The sequence below is a fragment of the Mycteria americana genome, chromosome 1 (genome assembly GCF_035582795.1).
Source record: "Mycteria americana isolate JAX WOST 10 ecotype Jacksonville Zoo and Gardens chromosome 1, USCA_MyAme_1.0, whole genome shotgun sequence".
Classification (NCBI taxonomy): Eukaryota; Metazoa; Chordata; class Aves; order Ciconiiformes; family Ciconiidae; genus Mycteria; species Mycteria americana.
In genome coordinates this window covers 91,313,244-91,335,049 of record NC_134365.1, presented here as the reverse complement: position 1 = coordinate 91,335,049, position 21,806 = coordinate 91,313,244, and the positions used below count along the sequence as shown (strand labels likewise).

Below are 21,806 nucleotides of genomic sequence, written 5' to 3'. Positions count from 1 at the left end.
AAAGCAGGGTCAGCTCTGAGATCAGACCAGGCTCACGACTTTACCCAGTCTTGTCTTGAAGGCTCCCAAGGGTGGAGACTGCACAGCCTCACTGGGCAGCTTGTTCCACTGCTTCATTGCCCTCATGGTCAAAAAGCTTTTCTTCATATGCAGCTTGAACTTCCCTTGTTCCAACTGATGGCAGTTGTCTCTCATCCTGCCACCATGCACCACTGTGAAGAGCCAGGCTCCATCTTCTTGGTAACCTCTCCATAGGTATTGGAAGCTGCTCTCTGGCTGCCCCAAAGCTGTCTCTTCTCCAAGCTGAACAAGCCCAGTCCCTCACAAGATGTGGGCTCCAGCCCCCAACCAGTGTGGTTGGCTGCTGCTGAACCTGCTGCAGTTGATCGGTCTTTCCTATGTGGGGAGCCCCAAAACTGGACACAGGATCTCCTCTTCCCCTACAACACTTCTCTCCCTAGAGCAGGAGAACCACAGCCCTGGCAGGCCACAACACCTCACCTGCTTCTTCTTTGTTTCTTCGTTCATTTGTCTACACAGCTAAGAGGTTTTGAGCCAGTTCTGTCGTCATTTTTGTATACAGTTTTGCACATGACAAACACTGAACAAATAGCAACAAAGCAAGCACAGATACAGCCCTGGAGACATGGCGTGCAGGGCAATTACTTGGAAATGGAGACAGAGAGCTGCAGTTGAAGACTTGTCTGGAAAGTAGCAAGACTTATTTATTGACGGCACTGGCTGGAGCTGGTACCTCACAACCAACAAGCAAGAGTGTTATGGAGAGATGACCTAAGAAAGCAAGTGTTCCCATCCTTTCCTAAACTCTACTGGGACTTTTTGCCTGCTTGAGAGCAACCATGACACACTGCCTGCAACTCCCCCAGCTTAGGGACAGTTCAGGGGCTGAGCTGGGCTCCTCTAGTTCCATGACGCTAATGGTTTTATCACATAGTCACCAGGAACAGACTCAGCTAACCTGGCTATACAATATTAGGTAATGTTTTCTCTAAAACAGATTAAAATTGAGCCCCATTACAATGTGGGTGGGCTGAGGATGAGTACAACTGCGAACTTCCATCCTTTTATTACAGCAGTACCTGCAAGTCTTCATTTCACCTTGCTCGCACCTCTTTACAGGCCCTGCTCTCTTGTTTTCTTCTTGTGGGACAGGTAAAAATAAAGGTGTTGCTTTTTAATTATGCATAGGCCTACTTCCTGCTTGTTCTTGTTTCCTAAGAAAGGACAAAATATTATCACTTTACTCACTTGATGGCCATGTAAATGTTTTAAAGCTTATTAGGCTGCCTAGCCTTGCTTTTCCATTCCATACAGGGAAAAACATTATTTAATGAGACACTGTTGAACTAAAACTTGATTTATTGACCTCCAAATTATATGAAATACAGAAAACACTTCTGGGGTGTTTCTGACCTAGCCCATCCCATTTAAGAGGGAAATCATAAATCCATGCTGATTACTCCTGACATCTTTATGTCCTTCATGTGTCTGGAAATGGTTTCCAGGATTAGTTGCCTTGAAGCGATGGAGCATCCCTTGGAGGGATGGAGCATCCCTTCTCAGGGATGGAGGTGAGGCTGGCTGGCCTGTAGTTCTGTGGACTTTCCTTTTTGCCCTTAAATGTGAATATTAAGTAGTGGTCAAACACTGGAATAAGTTGCCCAGAGAGGTTGTGTATTCTCCAGCTGTGAAGATATTCAAAACTCACCTGGACATGGTCCCGGGCAACCTGCTCCAGCTGACCCTGCTTGAGCAGGGGGCTTGGACTAGGTTATCTCCAGATGTCACTTCCAACCTCAGTGATTCTGTGATTCTGTGATTTGCTTAAACAACCCCTTTAGTTAGTTGCAGCAGCTCTTAAATATAGATCTTATGAAATATTAAGTATAGATGTACTTCATTAATATTTTAGCGACTGTCTTTGTTATCACATAAACATGATTCATAAACACAATGAATTAAATGTGGAAGAATGAGCATTAAAAACATTCAGTGTCTTCTCAGCTATCTTTCTGGGTTTATGACATCTGTCCAGTGCATGGCTTCACGTGGCCTTTACCCCAAAGAGATTCCAGCTGAAATACATAACAAGACCCGAGAGATGTAAAAAAGCATAAGACATCAATGCAACAGTGTTTGCTACCACATGATGTATATGCAACTGTATGGTACCTGCATACCAGCAGCTTATTAGATGTGAACTGCTCTCACAGGCATCATGATGGAGATATGTAAGGAGCTCATCTAAGTCAGAGAGGCAGAATGAGAGAAAGTACCAAGGGGTTTGCTTGAAAGTTTAATAGCTTGAAAATGGCATCTAGTGTTCAACATCTCAGTGGTGAATGAAAGATGAGGAGGAGAATGGCAGAAGCCTTTCAAATAGAAGATGAGGCAGCATATATTTGATCCAATAGACAAAGGGGACTCTGATAACTTCATAGCACATGCATTAAAAGGCCTTTTGTTTCCTGCCAAATCATTTAAGAGTTCAGGTGGTGGGCCATTGCATGGGTGAATGACCTGGGTTCCTGAGAGAAAAGGGAGGGAGAGACAAGGGACAGTAGTAGTCCCTTTGCTTCCCTATGCTCTCCATTAGCATTTTCCTATGGAATGCGCATTTCATGCCGTGTGGCAGAGGCAAGGCTGTATATTCTTCCCTGTCCCTTTACCTTAATATTTGTCTATTAGGGTATATGCTTTCCAGAATAGGGCCCACATCTTCATAAATTTCTACTCTGTGCTTCCCTGCATGGACTGTAGTCTACCAGCGCTGCTAGGATGAGTACAATTACTGGATCACGGCTCACCATCACTTCTTGTAGCAAGTGGTTGTCCAATCCCAAAAGCAAAGCTCTTCTGTTCCATGTGTGCTGATATGAACATGTTCATCAGGCTTGGAAAAGGGGACTAGCAGAACAGAATGAGCCAGCCGCACATTGGCGCAGCAGCACAGAGCAGCACTGACGGGTTTTGTCACTGGTGAAGGCAACAAGCCCTGCCAGAAAGCCAGTGTGACGTCTTCAACTGGATATCGCAGAATAGTCAGAACCACAACAGATGTCACCCCGGAGTGAATGATTTGAAACATCTGGGAATTTTACTCCGGTAAACTGCCAGATTCGGCATGCATGCACAATGTATGCAAGAGGCAACTGAGAGAGAGATCCTTTCTGATGTGTCCATGGACCTGCTGTTGCAGTGGCCCACTGTTTTTCAGTGATGTATCTTGTTTCTAAAAGGACCAACCTCTTCTCCTGCCTATCTTTGTCCAGCTAAAACGCATTCATTGATATACATATTTATTAATGTATTCATTCACTCCTGTCTCTGCAATCTCAGCTTCCCCAACTGGCATTTCTTCTCTGTTTGTTAACCCTTCACACACTGCCAAATGGGACAGGAGCTCTCTAGAGCGGCTGTCTTTGTTTATCTGCTAGCGTACTACTTAGTACCAGGGGATTTAATCTCTTTTTTGAACATTTCATCATAATTTAAGACAATAAAGCAATAATATTTATAGGTTTTTTATCACTGCCAACAGCTTTGCAGCAAAAAAGGGTCTTTTTAATAACATGTACTTTTTTGTAGAGTGGGGCTTATGAAATATGTCCTTGTCGTTTTTCTGGGACCATTCAGCAGCAGATGCCAGACAGGTTAATCATTATCATTTATTTGTGCAGGAAAGGTCATAAAAGTTGTCTGCAGTGGAAAGCACACACTCCTTGTTGCCAAAAAGCAGGTGCTGCTTCTGCTTTCAGGCTAGAAGAACCACTCCTAGGAGTCACGAGCAAATTTAGTCACCTGGCCCTGTTCTGTCCTTCCCCACTCTGGTGCAACAGCTAAGGAGGGTGTTAATTTTGGACAGACACTGAATTGTGTGATCTGACCTTTTATTCATCAAGGATAGGACAGCCCATCACACCCATGTAAGCCACAGTGGAACAAGCCTCAGGAAGAGAAGACCGTCTCAGACAGCAAGGTAAAAAGTCTGAACATAGTCCTAGCCTTCAAACCTACTGAGCCTCCTTGTCCTTTAATAAATCTTTAACCCAAAGCCAGCAGTGTGTTTCCACTTTGTAAACGTTAACTTTCAGGTCAAAGGGAACATCATAGATGTGCATGGGTTAATCACACACTATTTCACTTCATGCTCCTTCTCCTAGTCAAAAGAAATGACTGAACTTCAAGTTGGATTGCCCACACAGCCCAGACTTTTGTTTGGTTGATCTAGTCGAGAAAGAGTGCGTGTTTTTATTTATGAGCTTGTCTTGTATTCCACATCTTTTTGAGAGAAGTCTGTAGTGGCATGCTGAGAAGGAATTTCCCTGGGCAATTTCAGTAGGTATGGAACCAGAGTTTCTGTGCATTGATAAGCCCAAGGGGCACAACAAGCTGTATCTCAGTGATATAATGCCAAAGCAGGAAAAAGAAAACATATTTCTGTAATTAATAGTATTTGCAGCAGGGGTTGGCTAAGCAGCTAAACTGCCAAAGCTAGATTTCAGTCTCTTTGCTGCTACAGACAGCTCTGATCATCTAAACCAACTTCCTTACAAACATACTGGGGTACTTTTCCTCAAAGCTGTGCTAAAGCACGTCTTTCAGAAAACTACTAATTCTACCCTGAAAAACCCCAAGCAATGACAAATCTGCTTTCTTCCATTAACCATTTCAGGCATCATCACTCTCACTGTTAGGGAACTACATCTAATTTCAAGATCCGTTTAGACTCAAGTCCTAAGAATCACGGTTTATGGCAGCTTTGCCTGCACAATTGGAAAGCCCTTACACTGCCCATATATCCACGGTTAGTGATGAAAACTCTTCTAAATGTCTTCATTGGGTATTCTCATGTATCATGAAGAAACATCTTCCCCATTTACTGATCAGATGTTAGAATAAACCCACAGTAGCGCAAGTGGATAATACTAAGAGCAATGCTTTTGACTACATTATCAGGCCCTCACTAGGTAGGGGAGCTTTGCCATTGATTGGACTGATTTTTGAAATTAAAGAGGATTGGGACTGATTTTGTTCTCCTTCCCCTCTCCTACCTGACACCTACCTTATGTTTTTTTCCAAAACCAGTGTCTGTCCGAGGACCTAATGCACAGTGCTACAGCAAAGCACACCCCAAGGAAAGCTTTACCTCTGAGCACTTTCTGGTAACTTGCCAGCCAGTGACAGGTTCATCAATAATGATAATGGCTTTTTGTCAAAGAAAACTAGTGCACTAAGCCACAGACTTGCTCAGCCCTATAAAGGGATCAAAGTAACCGGTGTCCTCGTAAGGAAAGTGAGACAGGAACATGACTTCTAATGGGAAGAGCTGACTAACCAAAAAAAATAGAAGGATTAAGCTCCCTTTGCTGAAAAGCAGAAGCAGGTTTTTGATCAGTAAAGTCTGTCACCTCTTTATCAACTGAGAAACGAGGATTCAAGCCCCAACTTCACTATACCTCACCAAAAAAATCTATTGACTGCAGGCTACAACACAGCAGTTCGTATCTCCTTTATGATAAATGGAGCATATTGCCTCTGCAAATGTTATTATCAATAATGAAAATTTGTATTAAGGTTGCATCCAAAACCTCATTACTGGATAGGTGTCACATGCTTAAAGCCAGTGGCACCTTTGCTAAAGACTGCTGTAAGGAGCAGGCAATCCTGTTGCTACGAGAACAAAAACGTATACTCAAGAATTTAAGGTTGCTGTACACGTGGGTTTCCTACTTTTCTGCATGGAAGTCAAGAGGGGCAGATTTGGGGGACTTTCCATATTTAGGACATATTCATGCTTCTGACTATCCCCTCAGTCATCAAACTGGTCATAAATCAACCAGAAAGTTTTGCTGAGCCCCTTGGGAAGAGGGAAGGCTCATTGTTTATTTGCTATACATTTCACCTGTGTGCGCATGGGAAGTCTAAGATATCTCCAATGTACGTGCATGAACCATCTTCACTGACACCTCTGGTACACAGCATCTGGGCATATATTTCTGCCTGGGAAATAACACAGAGAGATTGAGTAGCTCCAGTTTAAAGGAACTGGGTAAAAGTGCTTTGATGTGAAGTGTGTCTGCCTGTGACAGACACCAGAGAGACAGACAGAAGGAGAAGGAGAGATGTAGGAAAACAGACACAGACACGCAGAGAGAGGCGAACAGAGAGACAGAGAGAGAAATCAAGTGGTACAGCAAGAGAGACAAAGCATGGTGGAGAAAAGCAGAGACAGAAACGGGGGAAGAAAGGAGGAACCAGAGGGCAGAGTGGGAGGAGCACAAAGAGAGGGGTCTCAAAGTGACACGGAGGGGTCAGACAGGTGAGACACGGGAAGTGGGGAGAGAAAGTGGGATAGAAATTGGGAGAAAGGGAGCTGGAGGGACAAAGGGGGGCATGGGTGGACACAGGCAAGATGGACAGAAGGGTCATAGAGGGTGGGGGGGGGGGAGGGGGGAGGGAAGAAAGGTGAACCACATAGACAGAGGAGTGAAGTATGGCACAGAGAAGTGTGCGGTGCCACAGCCCCAAAATTGGAGGTGAACCAATCTGGGCAGCTGAGACAGGCGAGGTGCAAACAGCAATGCAACTGACTCCGGCTGCTCACGTACTCCTGGTTCTGATAAGAAGCTAGCGCTTCCTTTAAAAATAAATGTAACATCATCAACATACGTGACTCTGTCACACATCACCTTGTCCCAAGAGGAAAAATTATACATAATTGTGGTTACCTGCTGAGATCTAAACACATAAGATACTTAATCTGGACTGGATACCTATTTGCATTAAAAATGCTAAGATGTTGGATTCACAACATTACATTAACACAGGTGTAAGACAACCACTACATTCAAGCCTATGATCCAAAAAACCAAACACTGTTTGGCTGGACAATGACTATGGGAGAGAAAGATCAACACAGGTTTTTTTAGTGACAATTTAAAACTGATGTTCAGACATTCTGAGATAGAAGTAAAGCAGAAGCACAGAAGGAATGGGGCAGTGAGTAAGTGTAAAGTCAATGAAAAGAACTGGGATGGTCATTACACATCGCCCACTGGATCCTGACATTTGATATACACCACAGCAGGTGTGAGATATTCTTGCTCTATATACAAAACCAATATGGGTACAACCAAGGTACAGTGCTAAACTGGTGGCACTTCTGTATGGAGCCCCTATCTCTGATTAAAATAAAGAGAAAGAGGCACCTAATCCCACAATATGCCTAGTCAGAAGGTTAATGGTGCCTGCAACAGCTTCTGCCAATTCCCATGGTTTGTCTTATTTACAACTATCAGTCCATTCTGCCTCTGCATTACACTGAGGAAAATGGAAGCTACCACTCCAAACAAAAATCATATGGAGCTATTTCAAGAGAGCTACAGTGTGTGCCCGTCATGTAAATGTGAAAACTACAAAACAGGGATACTGCAATTATCCAAACCCCAAGCATGGAAAACCCATGAAATTTCAGGATTATATTTAAACATAACTCGAATATGCTAATATCCTTAACTCGGCCCTGATGATATACTAGAAGAAAAGTAGGCAAAAACACATGGAAAAACCCACAGGTGTTTTACAAAGCAATCTGTGCTAATCAGGGAACACAAATGCTAAAACACTGTAATCCTGGTCAGACAGGTTTGCAACCATTTTTCAGGGCTACTGATGGAGAGCAGCACAGAAATTTAGCCTTTACCCTTTAGAATTATAACCAAATGACAGCTACCTGAAAGATTTCAGTGCATTAAAACTAACTATTGAAGCTAAATAATTTGTTTATGTAGGACAGAGTTAAGGTTGGTGATATCAGAATACATATTGTGACAACACAAACAGCTTGGAACAACTCTGGTACTCATTTTCTTCAAGTTAAACATCCAGACTAAAATGAAAAAGGTAAATTCTTTAATTCCCAATGTATTGAAAGCACTACAATTTGATAAGCAGATACATCAGAGCCTTGCCTCCAGGGAAGCTCACTTTGCAGTTGGGACAGCGAGACTGACCATGAAGTCACTTATCAGACCCCACAGCAGGTCAACTCAAGAGTGGATGGAGATACCCTGGGAGGAGTTTTATGGCTTACAGCTGGATGACTGGGTCCAGACAGACTTAGCTGAGCCTAGAGCAGGAGCCACAGCCTCAAGCAAACTTCTCTCTCAACCTGCTAACCTTCTACCGCTTGCTCACGTGCTCTACTTTTCCTCAGTACTATTCCCTTTATCTTGTCTCCCTCCTATCACAACAGTATCTTTTTCTAATTTCCTCCTAAATCCTGATTGTCATCACCTTCAGCTCCACTGATACATAGGAACTATGCATTCTCTCCTCTTCCTGGAGTGTGAACTGACCTTCACAAGATTTCTCATATGAAGATGTTTCTTTGTGGCGCCTCAGGAGTGAAATGCACAAATACAGGTAAGCTGCAACTAGGGCTTAGGTCACCCTACAGCATGCTGAGCAATGTTCCTTTTTTGATTAATTGAAGAGGGCTACTTAGGATACTTGCTTCCTCCAAATCAAAGACCTGTACATCCATTGCTTCATGTAGCATCTTAAACTAAATGGCCTCTACAACACTTCCAGTTCTAAAGAAGCCATAAGGTGAAGGAAGAAGTAGCCCTAGCTTGCTTGTTCTGCTCTGCAGTTCCTTGGTAACTGGAGGGAGCCCAGATCTGATTACCCTAAGACAGCACCTGACCTTGAGAAAATAATTCCAGCTCTTGTCGTCAAAGGAGCAGAGAGAGACATTGGTACTGTCATGAGCTGCATAAATATTCTGCTGTGAATATTTTGGTACCTTATTTTCCCTGGTCATAAAGTAAATGTAAACTAATAACCTATTTCATACAGGCATCTAAAAACTCACTGCACTCATGTTTGCAAATGCTCCAAGACCTTTCTGGAAATGGCCTAAGGAAAAGCAAAGTAACCATATTTTTAATAAGTTTGACTGGTGCACCTAGCTGTCATTTTTGTGCCTGATTAGTGGCAATATGCAGTTTTCAATTTATTTCCAAGCAGCTGCTAGAGAAGACCTGCAGGCAGGTGTAATCTGGAGACTGCAGAACTCTACTTGCTGTCAATTTCACACCAGCATTTTACTTTCTTCTATCCCCATTTATGATTAATCTGTATTTATATCTAACTCCAGCTCTTAGTTAGCCTTTGCCAGAGGCTTAACCATTAGAGGTAACTGTGAGGAAGGAGGGGAAAGAAGAACCTGCCATAAATCGGGCTTTTACCACTCCATATAATTATGGGGAGGTGAGAAACCATGCAAAGCTTGGGCTATTTAGGAAGACAACAACTTGCACAGTAGATCAAACCAGGTCAAGTCTCCTTTATCCTTAGAACTAAATATGAAAAGGAAACATCCCTGTCACAGAACTTTCCTTCTAATCATGCTCAGTTCCTACTTTTTACAGGGCTTTATATCCCTTTTAAATTTCTATCCATTCTAATTCAGATGATGTTCTTACATTTCACATTTTCTGAATCTGCTAAGCTCTGAGGCTCAGTAAGACCATGTCACATTTGTTCCAAATAAGCACTGTATAAAAACATACTTTTTCCATCAGCTTTCAGTGCATTGCCTTTTAATTTAATATTAAGAACAAGACCACACTCAATTATGAAAAGATAAACAGGAGTACCTGATTCACTTTGTTCTCTCCAAAGTAAACAATTTAAATTTAAGCAGCAGAATTAATACCACTTGTTTTCTACTCATGATTTTCTTTTTAAGGCTTCAAATCTTTTTTCATCTCTTGCCTATTTCTTTTATCCCTTTTGAATAGGGCTGAACAGTGTGTTCCAGGTGAGATGACACCTTTCATTTAATGAAGGCATTCTATTATTTTCCAGACCATTCCTTACCCATCCTTACATTTTGCTCACTTGTTTTGTTCATGTTACTGTAAATGAGAAGCCCACTCAGTGTCATCTTTCCTTTAGAGGTAAGATGAATGTAATTCATTGCGAAGACTGTCCATAAGTTTTCCAAAATAGAGACAAAGATATCACATATACGTGCTGTGTATGATAAAGTTTCCCACAGCAGCGTCAGAGGCATTCAATTTATTGCACACTTTCCCCAAATGTTCCCATATATCCAGACAGCCTGCAATCCTAAGAAACACTCTAGGCTTCAGATTAGATTTTTGGAAATTCTTCCCCAAGTCTTAGACAGCTTCAGCAGTCTACTCAGCCAAAGCATAAGATCATTTTACTCTGCTTGACACAGGCATTATTGTCTTTAAGATCCAGTCGGAATGGGAATGTCATTAGGAACTCGGAGAAGTCATCTTCCACTTCTTCAGTATTCAATCATAATGAAGGCTCTTCAGTGTTCCTCCTCCAAACCTCTTCCTTTCAGAGAAGCCAGGAATCTAGAGACAGGAAAGAAGAACTGTCATGTCAGAATCAGCATGAGCTCCCTCTAGCCCACATTTGAGTGCCAGTTACCAAGCCAACTGCAACAATGCCTTCCTCTTCCATGCCGTCTCCAGAATCAGGACTAAAATGCTTCAGCTTACTGCCAGAGGAGCACCATCAATTAAACAAGATGCAAAATTTGAGAATGGCTCATGTGTTCTACGGAGCTCCTTAAGGCTTTTTGGCAAGGGTTACAATGAAAGCCTTAATTTCTTGGGCAAAACCTAATCCAGTTAATTACAGATTTCAAAGTCTGTATTTCCCCCCAGATTCAAATGCATACACGAATTTATCCTCCATTCATTTTTAAAACTATTAAATAGTATTACCAAATTCTATTAAACAGTTGTCGAGACTTTATGCCTTCTAACCTGAGGCAGCAGCACTTCACTGGTAGTTGAAAGTCCAGTTTTATCAATTGCTGAAAGCTATAAGAAAACCATCAGAATAGAAATGGCTGCAACAATGCAAAGGATTAGCAATCCTGCTTTTGCAGCCAATCTGGAGACACTGCTTACACAGTGACAATGAGTGCTTACAAAGAAAATCTACTTGAAACTGTCAGAAGCTTCTCTGGCTTAAGGATATTTCAAACAGATTTGCAACCCAATGCACCTGTGAATCCCCCAAAAGAGAGATGCACTGCCTTCTAATGCTGTATAAGGTGTCTGTCCTATTGGTGGCATCATAAAACTATTTGATTACAGTCCAGAAGAACTTTTAGGTATCTAACCACATACAAGCAGAAACAGCAGACCCAGTAAACACATCCTCCGAAAACAATTCCACAGTCTCATAGGAAATACAGAGTATTAAAATGGAAGGTGTCAACCAAGCACTACAAATCACACCAGGAGAACATGGATGGATGGTATGGAATGAAAATGTAACTTACAATACAAAGTAGATTGCTTAGGTTACACTCTTCATTGGTAAACGGAGAAAGCTAAAGAGCTTACCCAAAATAAAAGTCCACTAAACTCCCCACAATTTAAATTTAGTTAGGGTATTCAGGCCCAAAACTCAAACAGATATGCAAGGTATTAATTCAGGAATTGTTTTGTTCATCTCTGAAAAGCAATCATCTCTAAGGGAAAAATCAGGCAGATTTTGCACAAAGGCTTGTCTCATCAAAACTGCTTTGGGAATTTGAAAAGGAAAAATGCAATCATCATAACTAAAAAGTAGCAGGACACCATAGCTAAAAACTTATCTGCTTTAGCATTTTTTTATATCAAAGTCAGTAATTAAGAGTAACAGTTATTTATTTATCAGAGATCTGATCGAAGCTACAAACAATTTGAAACTTATCATTCTTTTCATCCTGAAAAAGTCTATAATAGAAATACCTCAAAACACGAGTGATCGAAGAGACCTATTGTAGAAAACCCACAAACACATTTTTAAGATTTACATTAAGTAGATCATTTCAAATAATAACATTAAGAGGTGATAATGAAATCTCCAGTTCCCATTTGGATTTTGTCTCTTTAAATATGACTGTCCACTACTTAAGATTTGTTTTAAGCTTTTGAGCTGTTTTCAGTGAGGCAGATGAAAGTAGTCATCAGAAGGCTGTAATCCTTGGCACGCGGCCATAAGGAATATAAAGTTAATCCCTGCCTAGCCACTAAAAATGATTAAAAAGAAAAATAAAAATATTACATCATGCGTCAAAGACAACCAGCATACAAGCAGATTTCTGCATTAAGCTATTATCCCCATGAAAGGGAGACTTCCTTTCACTAGAATGTGGGGACGAGGGGAGAGGGAAGGAGAAAAGGCATCATGCAGAACTGAAAGAGGAGAAAGCAAATTTATTTTTAAAAGGCATTAAAAAATGCTCACAGAAAGTAAGCATTTTGTAATTTGTGACTATTTTTTTCCCCACTCTCCCTAAGGGGCTTTCATCACAGCTACATCTAACAATACATTTGATTGTATTTCAGTGGTGCTATTCACGGTAATTTGCAAGCACCTCACAGATATAAGTGGAACCTCGCTACTCCCCACACAGTAGACTGCACATGGGAAGGTGAGGGGCACAAAAAGTGAAAGTGGCCTGTTCAAACCAGGAGAGTCATTTTGCTAGTTCTTCACCAACTGAACTGAAAACAGTTAATTCAGCCATTTAGGAATGAATTACAAGCTGGTATCATACTGCCATTTTCCTTGTGGCTTGACTGGTTCTATGAAAACTAACTGTACAAAACATAAAATGCTAGTCCCAGCCGTGCAAAAAAAGCCTTTTCATTGACCTTCAGGACAGCATCTCTGGCCTAAATCTGCAACCAAGCAGCCTGAAGCTGACAGATCTGAAAGAGCTCATATTTTCCCATTTTACCTCACTCTTGCAACTTCTACTATGTTAGCATACTTAATTATTTCACTGCCAATCACATTACAAATACTTCAGTTGACAAGTCAGCCATTTTTCTGTCTATCCAAAACAGCTGTGCTCCCACAGATTTAAAAACTCAATTACCAGCATAGATTATCATTTAAGTCACATGAAGCCCATGTTTTAAAGAGGACGCTGTCAGCAGTTCACATCACACAGGGAGAAACAAAACAAAAAAGGAGGAAAAATGACAAACCTGATTGCCATCTCTTAAGAAGTATCTCTTCTCTATGACCTGGGAAAAACAGAGACTGATCTTAGCTGGCACAGCATATGCATAACCTCAGATTCCAATCAACACTTCACACGTGAGCACTGAAACTCACAGCTAACTGGGACAAAGTCTGAACCCATGTCCCCTGCCAGGCCTATTGCTTTAAGTGCAAAGCTCTGTTACACATCGAAGGAGTTGCCACCTCCAGCCATTCTTAGTAAAGCTGTGTTATCCTCAACTTCTACACATCTAATTTAGTTAGCCCTCTTTAGTAATGGAGGTGATGGCTTGGGTGTCTCCTTACTGCATCAGAGTCAGTTATTCCCACCCCTCTCTGCAGGCGCAGCAGTTCTGAGCACTAGCAAAAGCTCATTCTGCAGGTGCATAACAACTCCAGTGGCTCTGAGTAGCCCCTGGGCATAGGTGATGCTTGAGAAGAGGTAGCCTGACTTGTTGTCTGAGAATGATGCACAAACTGTCTATGCTGAAGGATACCTATGGAGGCAGTACCATCAATCCAAGAATCAAAAAGTGATTTGTATCACCCTGTACAATCTACACCCTCCTCCAAAGAAAATTCAGGCCAAATTTCCTCTAAAGTGTGATCTGTTACAGCAGGTGATCTGCTCCACTCTGATCAATTTGTCCAGGGAATGCTTAAACCAGGGTATTCCTTCTGTCATTTTCACAGTAGGCCTTCATGCTCTCTTGTGCAGGAAGGGACAGTAATATGCCAAATTTCTTAATTCCTAAGGTTTGCTTTACCCAGGAGCAACAGAGCTCACCATAGTCTTGTAACTCCCCACATTACTACCTTAGCACACTGCAAACCCTCTGGGCTGCCAAATGACTCCAAAAGCATATGCAGAATGTCTTTGCACATTTGTGAGTTCTTTTTCATTGCTCTATGCAGATCAAGAATAAAACCTTCAAGCAGGCCAGCTATTTTCTGGAGGTTTCCAAAAGCAGACCAATCTTTGGCCTCCCTACACCTGGCTTGAACCAACTCAAAAAATGGAACATGAATGGATCAGCTAACTGTTGTTCCATGTTCGCATCACAGACAGTGTTCAATACATAGAACAATAAAACATAATTTAATTGACTTGACTTACCTTATCAAAAAACCTGCTTAGCTTGACAGCATTGGATGAACCTGCAGCCAGGTAACGAGGATTGGTGCAATCCTAGAACACACAAAAGACAACAACAAACCAAGCACAAGGAAATCAATGCAAGGAAGCCACACACAAAGAAATCAACATACCCTTTCCCCTGACACATGCACATGCAATCAGCTAGGGAAAACAATGTGTATCTGCTGATTTCTGCTCCACAGTCATTTGAGAGAGAAGGCCAACTTCTGTTCTGTGACTCAACCAGAAAATTCTAAGTGCCCCCCTATGCGCTCCACATCTTCCTTCTGCCACCAGCTACATAGTCAGCTAATAATTTGTACAGGCTACACATGAGATTGTGCACGCATGTGTATGCATGTGTGTGTACATACAAGCATTCACACAGCACATGCATATTTTTATAGATATATACATGTATATAAATAAAGTGACCTTGATGTTTCATTCAAAGATAGCTGGTGTCAGAACTAAGAACAAAGAAGAGAAAACTTAACTCCCAACCATCAATTCTAAGCTTCAGTGACCTTATCTAACACCCCCTATACCTCCCTATAGTGAAACAAAGAGGATCGTTTCATCAAGCAAGGGGGACGGCCAATCAAAATGTGCATGACTCCAGCATTACTGAGAAAATCTCCAAAAGCTCGATTTTTGTAACATCATCTTTACTTACTAAAAATTGGAATCACTCTCATATAAAAGAAAAACAACATTGGTGACAAGGATACTAACCAAATTTATCTCTTCAGCATTGAAATCCTCAGCCAAGAAAGCTGTTCTGGTCAAAACTTCATTCCGCTTAGTTTCTGGGATCTGATCCAGCTTAGTTCCTATTACCAGCAGTGGAATCTGGTTATCAGCAAACTGTTCACGGTCATAGTCACTGATGAGGGAAACAAATACAATTCTGAATGAAGTGATGGGTCACGTAAGTGAGCACAGGGGCACCATCAGCTCCCCTCTCCCTTTCAAATAACGGTAATTTATTTATTAAGGGTCATTATTTATCTAAGTGAGAATGTGCTGTATCTGTAAATTAAGGACAGGCTTCTGAATCTAAGTCTCTACACAGGGACTGAAAGGAAAGAGAAGAGAAACCACGAGTTGGATTTCTTCTTGGTATAGATGAGCCGCAGAAGAAATGCTAACACAGGCAGGAAAGAAACAGGAATTCCAGTATTGTACAACGTGTATGCAGCCACCAGAGACAGATCAGGGAGCTGGCATCTCTAAACATCTGAAGTTCCTACATATACACCCTTTTTAAGAAGGGACAATGAAATACGTTGCAACTATGAAACGCTATCCCTGTCCACCTTAGATCAACAAGGGTTGCAAGAATAACAATTCTGTGGTGGCAAGTTACTAATTCTTCTACATTCAAGTAAAGGTAGCCACTACAAGCTGAATTCCAACAAGCTTTGATTCAGCTATGAATAATGATAATAATAATAATAATGATCAGACAGCCTTTATAAAATAAATAATATTGCAATTAGATGTCATCACAAATCCAAGCACCAATCATTCCTCTCACAGTTGTCTTTCATTTTACCTGAACCAAGATTTCCAGAACGTAATTTTACACCAAAAGCAACAACTTGACCAAGCAATTGCTAGTGGCTGAGCATCTGTCCCTGAAAGAAGTTAAGCTTTTGAAAATGAAAACAGTTGTGAAGAACCTGTATGTGGAAAAACTGGAGAAATTTGCAGTTTATATAGTGCAAACTCTCCTTTCCTTCTCCCATGTTTCTACAGAAACACCTGTGTACCAGCACAGGCAGATAAACAATTGATATTCTTCCCACAAAACGCTAGCCCTTATTATTGCTTCCCTGCTCACGTGTGAGGTTTATCAATGATCTTAAAACCTCCTTGACTACATGTATAACAGGAGCACAGACATACAGGAGGAAACACTTGACAAGATATTGGAAAGCTAATTATGAACATGCTTTTTAAGCCAAGTTTTCTAAGCTCTTTTTTAGGCACACTCCTGAAATAATTCCCCCACCACCCAAAACAAAAAATAATTAAGTGAACTTCCTCAGTCTTGGTGGATTGAGGGAAAGCCATCCCGTGACACTTCCTGTACAAGGGCTTTGCACGTCTCAGTACTTTGCACAGTACAGACACACAAGTCTTCAGGTATGAAGGACCAGACCCACTCTTACAGAGGCCTCAGACAAATGAAGGATGCAGTAAACATCTTTCCCCTTAAAGCAAGGTATGTGCCATACAGTTTGGGAATCTACTGGCAGAATGGCCTGATTGGCAGTGTAAAACAAAAAGAACAGCAATTTTCTTTGATACCCCCCTTTTTTTTCTTTCTTTCTTAAAAGTCTAGCCACATGTAATTTCGTGTGGACTTCAAGTAGCCTTAGGGATGAACAAAGACTTCCATAACATCTTGGAATTACTGAGTCTTAACCCTGCACGTATGTTTTTCACTCACCCATTTGTCACAAGAACTCCTGTTGGAGCTACATCTCTGTTGAGTGCTTCCAAAGACCAGCGATACAAATTCTGGGATGATTTCTTGTTGGTTAAGTCATGCACTAAAATTATCCCTAAAGTGAAAGAGAAGGCAGCAAGATGCTATTTAATGATATACATATTTTTCCTTATCTTACCAAAATGACATCTGCAGGTTCCCAGATATCTGAGAATGAAGAAAGGGAAATATAACTGGTTCAGTTATAGTGAATGAGTAAAGCTGACAATATCAAGATGCAACAGGTTTTTTAAAGCTGCTTATCAGGAATTGGATAAGAGCTAAGAGAAAAATCTCATGAAAGGAGGAAACAAACAGCCACCTCAGGGTTTAATCTGCAAGAGGCTTGCAGGCATTCCCTGATTCTGCTTTGTCTAGTCCTAATGATACTGAAACTCTGTATTACTGCAGCAGAGAATTTAGCCTTTCTCTGTTTTACCTAGTTGGTAAACATAACTATCTTTTTGTCACACCATCTAAGAAGTCTAAAGGCTGTTTCTTTGTTTCAAAGAGTTTACAGAGCACTATTGTTTTCCTGCATTTTCAAGAACTAATGCTACATACTTGGGGAGGTATCCAAAGGGGAAACAAACCCTGATAAACTTTCACAGTCCATCAAGTGGCTGGTAGAAACATGAATTAACAAGATTTCATGTATTTAAGATTAAGCTTCTAGTATTTTTCATTACCATGATCCTTCAAAATGTAAATTCTGAGACAGAAAAACAGGCAGCCAAACTTCCAAGCTGTGCTATTAACAGACACCCACTTCTGATAACCACAGCTCCTAATTCAATTACCAACTCCTGCTAGCAAATTTCTTCTATTTATTCACACCTTCTGCAACCTGCGGAACGTTTCCACTTCCTCCAGACTTCAAACCATCGTTAATTCAAGGACAAAACAGAATTATATCCATGATCTTCATCAGGATTCATTCTCAACACACTTCACAGCCCACAGGTGGAGAAAACTTAGTAATTTAATCTTTCACCTTAACTCGCAAAGGTGCCACCCACTGTACACACTACAAACAAACCACATTTCCACAAACATTCTCCACTACCCCACATGACTGTGCACAGACTCTCCTATGTGAGTTCCCAGTGTATCACAACCATAGCCCTATTTCAAAGCATTTATCTCAGTAACAGCATAAAAAGGCAATTCAACTGCGTGTCCACCCCCAGTGTAGTGAGAAAAAGCCTGATACAACATAACTTGGCCTACGGCAACGGATTCAGAGGCACTGCTGCATAATCTGCAGGAAACACTCTCCGCCTCCAGACACTCTTCCTCAGTTATGGTTTTGACTGGTCAGTTCCCTTATCTGCTTCATCGAAAACCTACACAATTAGTTGCACCAGCAGAAAAAGACTATGTCAACATCAAAAAAGGGCAGGCAGGTCCAATGACTACTCAAGGAAATGTTCCTCCCCTATTAAGATCTGCAAGCCACAGCCTTACTGCCTAGTCACCGTCCTAGACTATCACAGTCCACACACCAGATGCAGGGACACCAAAGCAGAAGATCTGCAGTCAAACCAAAAGCAAACCGTACCTAACCTCGTCAACAACCAGGTCTCACTGACAGCCTGCACAGATGCTGCCACAACCAATGCTGGTTTTCAGACCACTGCAAGCCCAGAAAGCACAAGCAGTCAGGCAGAAGGAATGCATTCATCTTCTCTTCTTCAATCAGGTCAAACAGAGGCAATTTGTGATACAAGCTCTAATGAAGGAATTAATTGAATGAAAGAAACAAGAGCCAAGGCTAACTACCAAAGTCAACAGTTTTCATATGCAAGCTGCCTAATAATATATTTTGGGCAGTGGAGATAAATAACGCTATTTTAATAACGTCATCTGTTATAATTCAGACACATAAGTTCAAGATTTCATTTCCTAATGGGCTGTTCTAGGATATTTCCAAGTCTGACCCACACTCACTGGCATACTCTGGATTTGGTGTCAAAAAGAAATACATTTTTTTCCATATACCAAAGAGGCTTGCTTTGAGGGCACAGCTCAACTCAAACCTTATTTACAGAGGTCTGGTTAACAATATAAGCAAGAGGTACCTACACACAGTCTTCCTCCTGGGAAAGGAGAAAGAAATAACTAGTTAAATAATCACAGAGCAAAAATGTTTATTGTATGGCTAAACACATTACTGAAAGGCCCTCAAATGACTGGGAACATGAAATGAGAATAAAACAGAACATTTGAGACAGATTTTCAGAAGCAATTGTTAATCTGGTATACTTCTATTTTTAGTGAACTACCCTTGGATGCCAAAAAGTAACAATTGAAATATTGCATTACTAAGTTTATAATCTCTTATTTGCTCTTATTAGTGGTGCAGATGAACTACTAGGCTTTTAAGTCAGTATCTCAACAGAAGACATAAAATACTGTTTTCTATCTATAACAAGTTGCAAGACTCAATTATTAAAAATAATTTGGCAAATGAAATGAGCAGAGGCAAGATGGTTATCAGCATATTGCAATTTTATGGGAGAACAGTTCAAATTTGCCAAGGTAGGACATAACTATGGAAGTTCATATAAATTCAGATAAGTATTTCCCTGCTGTAGGTTTTGGAACCAAACAGAGAAGAAAATATAAATCATATTTCTGTATGTATATCAGGCCTGGAAATGTGAAGGCAACCTTTACGTCTGCAAGTGTAGCTGGAAGGGATCCCAGTGCAACTTCAAAGACTCCCTGCTGCGCCAGCTGCACAAGACTGAAGTGAAAGGCTGATGAAGCTCATCTGCACAGGTTTGCCTAAAATAGCTTCCCAGTTCAAACCTGAATCCATAAAATTCTGCCTATGAATGGCATCAGTTTTGCTCCTGTATAAATGTACTGGAATCAGAAAAGAGAACAGTATAGCCCTCAGCCAGACTTAAAGGAATCCTGCCCCAGAACCAAGAGACAGCTCATAACAAAGACAGTGATAAAACCAGATTTACACCAAGCAAACTTACCATTCAGCAAGTTATAAAATACTGCTCGTGTGCTTTTCACACTAGTGGCACTACCCACTGAACCTCCAACATCCCACAGCTCAATGTAGTAGGTCTTCTCTTCTGGAGTCCCTTCTTTGTAGTCATGGATCTGATGAAAAATTCACATCATACATAACCACAGCACCAGCTCACAGGAGTTAATCCACACAACACTTACACATTCAGCTGAAAGGATTATTGTACTTGGATAGAAATTTGTAAATTCTCATGTTGACACCATTTCAAATCTCTCAAGTAGAAGAGAGATGGAATGAGTCAAGCAGTGGCCACTGGATACCACAGCTCTTATATGAGGTGGAGCTTGGTGAGTCAACAGGGAGTATCCTTTTCACCTCAATATTAACAAACCTAATACCTCATGATGTGCTTAGAAATAGCATGTTGCTAAAGCAGATGAAAAAGTAAGGTCACAACTTCTTACAGTTGTTAAAACCCATGTGGTAGTACCGCAAGAATATTAACACAGGTGACCACATCGGATTCCAGCTGACCACATCTTTTTCCTCTCCAAATTCTCACTGACATCTCAACTGAATGAATCAATCAACAATTTTTGCCCCAGGATCTGCTAGGTAGTTTTGCTCCAAAGTCAACCAGGATTGCCATGTTTCTTTCCCCAAATTTTGGAAATTTATTTCAGCATTCTTGGAGATGAAACTCATAAATACTAAGACAGGATCATTCCTAACCTATGGCAATGCATTTCCAGGAGAATGCAGCAAAGAGCGATGAAGGAAGAAAGCATTTACCACCACCCCATGAGGACTGTAGGCTGGGCCGAAAAACTATTAGATGAATATCATCATTCCTCTAATAGCAGGTCCTGCAATAAGCAGAGAGGAAGAGAAGCAACCCTATGGTCACGCTCAGTACCCTCAAATTAAACAAGCAAATTATTTTTCCTGAATATGTTTGGCTGACTAGTTGTGCATTAAGCGTTTCTCAGGGAAGCGTGCTTTAAGTTCTGTGCCTTCTAAGTTAGACTGGCCACTCCACGACTTGTAACAGACCAGTGACTGCTGCAGTAAGGAGAGGCACTACGAATGACAAGTATCTTGTCTGCTTTCAACAACCTCATACAGTCAAAACTTGCGCACACAAGTGCTCGGTTCATATTTAATGCTATTTGCTTCAAAAGATTAAGCTCTCAGCAAAACAAAACACTGAAACACACTTCCTTCTGGGGTGGAAAGTAATGAAAAGAAGAAAAAACCCGTCAAGGCCCTTCCCTTCCACGTTAAGCTAGGGCTACCAAGAGATCAGGCAAGTCACCTACTCGAACATCCACCGAGCAGCCCACTGTCCAGGATGGGTTTCCCAATACCTGGTTTTGGCATAAGAGGTGAACAAGCGAAGATTTTCCGACACCTGCAAGTGCACACAGAGGACAACTCCTGGGAGATCATACAAGGGCAGGCAAAATGGCCAAGAAGGGACGGGCAGAAGCACTGACTGACCGCCCATGGTCCCGGCAGCAGCGGGTAAGGGCCACCAGTCAGTGCCCAACGGCCGGGGCAAAGGCGGAGAGGAGGCAAGGAGCAAAGCCACAAGGACCAGCGGGGACGCCTGGACTCCTGGCCCCAGGATACAGGATCGGAGGCGGGCAGGGCCCCCGGGCGGCACCGCACGGGGAGCGGGGGCTCCCGCCGGGCGGTTTCCAGTCCGGTGGCGGGCGGGGTGGGCGGAGAGGCCGGGCGAGGGAGCGGCGCGCCACGCATGCGCCTCCCGGCACCTCCGGAGGGGGCCCCCGCCCGGCTCCGCGGCGGGGGGGGAGGGGGACGCCCCCTGCCCTCGCGGTGCGCACGCGTATCGGGCGGGGGGGGACGGCGCGGGGGAGGGACACTCACCGGAGTCGCCCAACACCAGCACCTTCACCCTGTCCAAAGCCGCCATCTTACTCTACCTAGCAACAACCCCGGAGACCACCGCCCTCTCCCGGCTCCGCCAATCCCAGCGCACGCTCCTTCCGCTTCACTCAGCTTATTGGCTGTCTGCTCGAGCTACTAGCGTCGCTTTCACTTTTGATTGGTTCAACTCATAGGAGGGCGGGAACGCT

The 21,806-nt window shown here is 42.1% G+C and overlaps 1 protein-coding gene across 2 annotated transcripts; it reads right to left on the bottom strand.

Annotated features, from left to right (window-relative positions):
• Positions 1-7,568: 7,568 nt before the first annotated feature.
• RABL3 (RAB, member of RAS oncogene family like 3) lies at positions 7,569-21,733 on the bottom strand. Of its 2 annotated transcripts, none has more exons than XM_075512102.1 (9): positions 21,598-21,733; positions 21,075-21,118; positions 19,709-19,838; positions 16,677-16,791; positions 14,954-15,104; positions 14,198-14,269; positions 13,065-13,103; positions 8,964-10,421; positions 7,569-8,928 (listed from the first exon to the last, which is right to left on the bottom strand). In XM_075512102.1, the coding sequence occupies exons 1-8, from the start codon at positions 21,641-21,643 to the stop codon at positions 10,356-10,358; spliced, it is 663 nt and encodes a 220-aa protein (XP_075368217.1). In that variant the 5' UTR covers positions 21,644-21,733; the 3' UTR covers positions 7,569-8,928; positions 8,964-10,355. The 2 variants fall into 2 exon arrangements, with proteins under 2 accessions (XP_075368217.1, XP_075368207.1); XM_075512092.1 differs by having other exon boundaries at positions 7,572-8,928; positions 21,027-21,118; positions 21,598-21,731.
• Between the last annotated feature and the right edge of the window lie 73 nt (positions 21,734-21,806).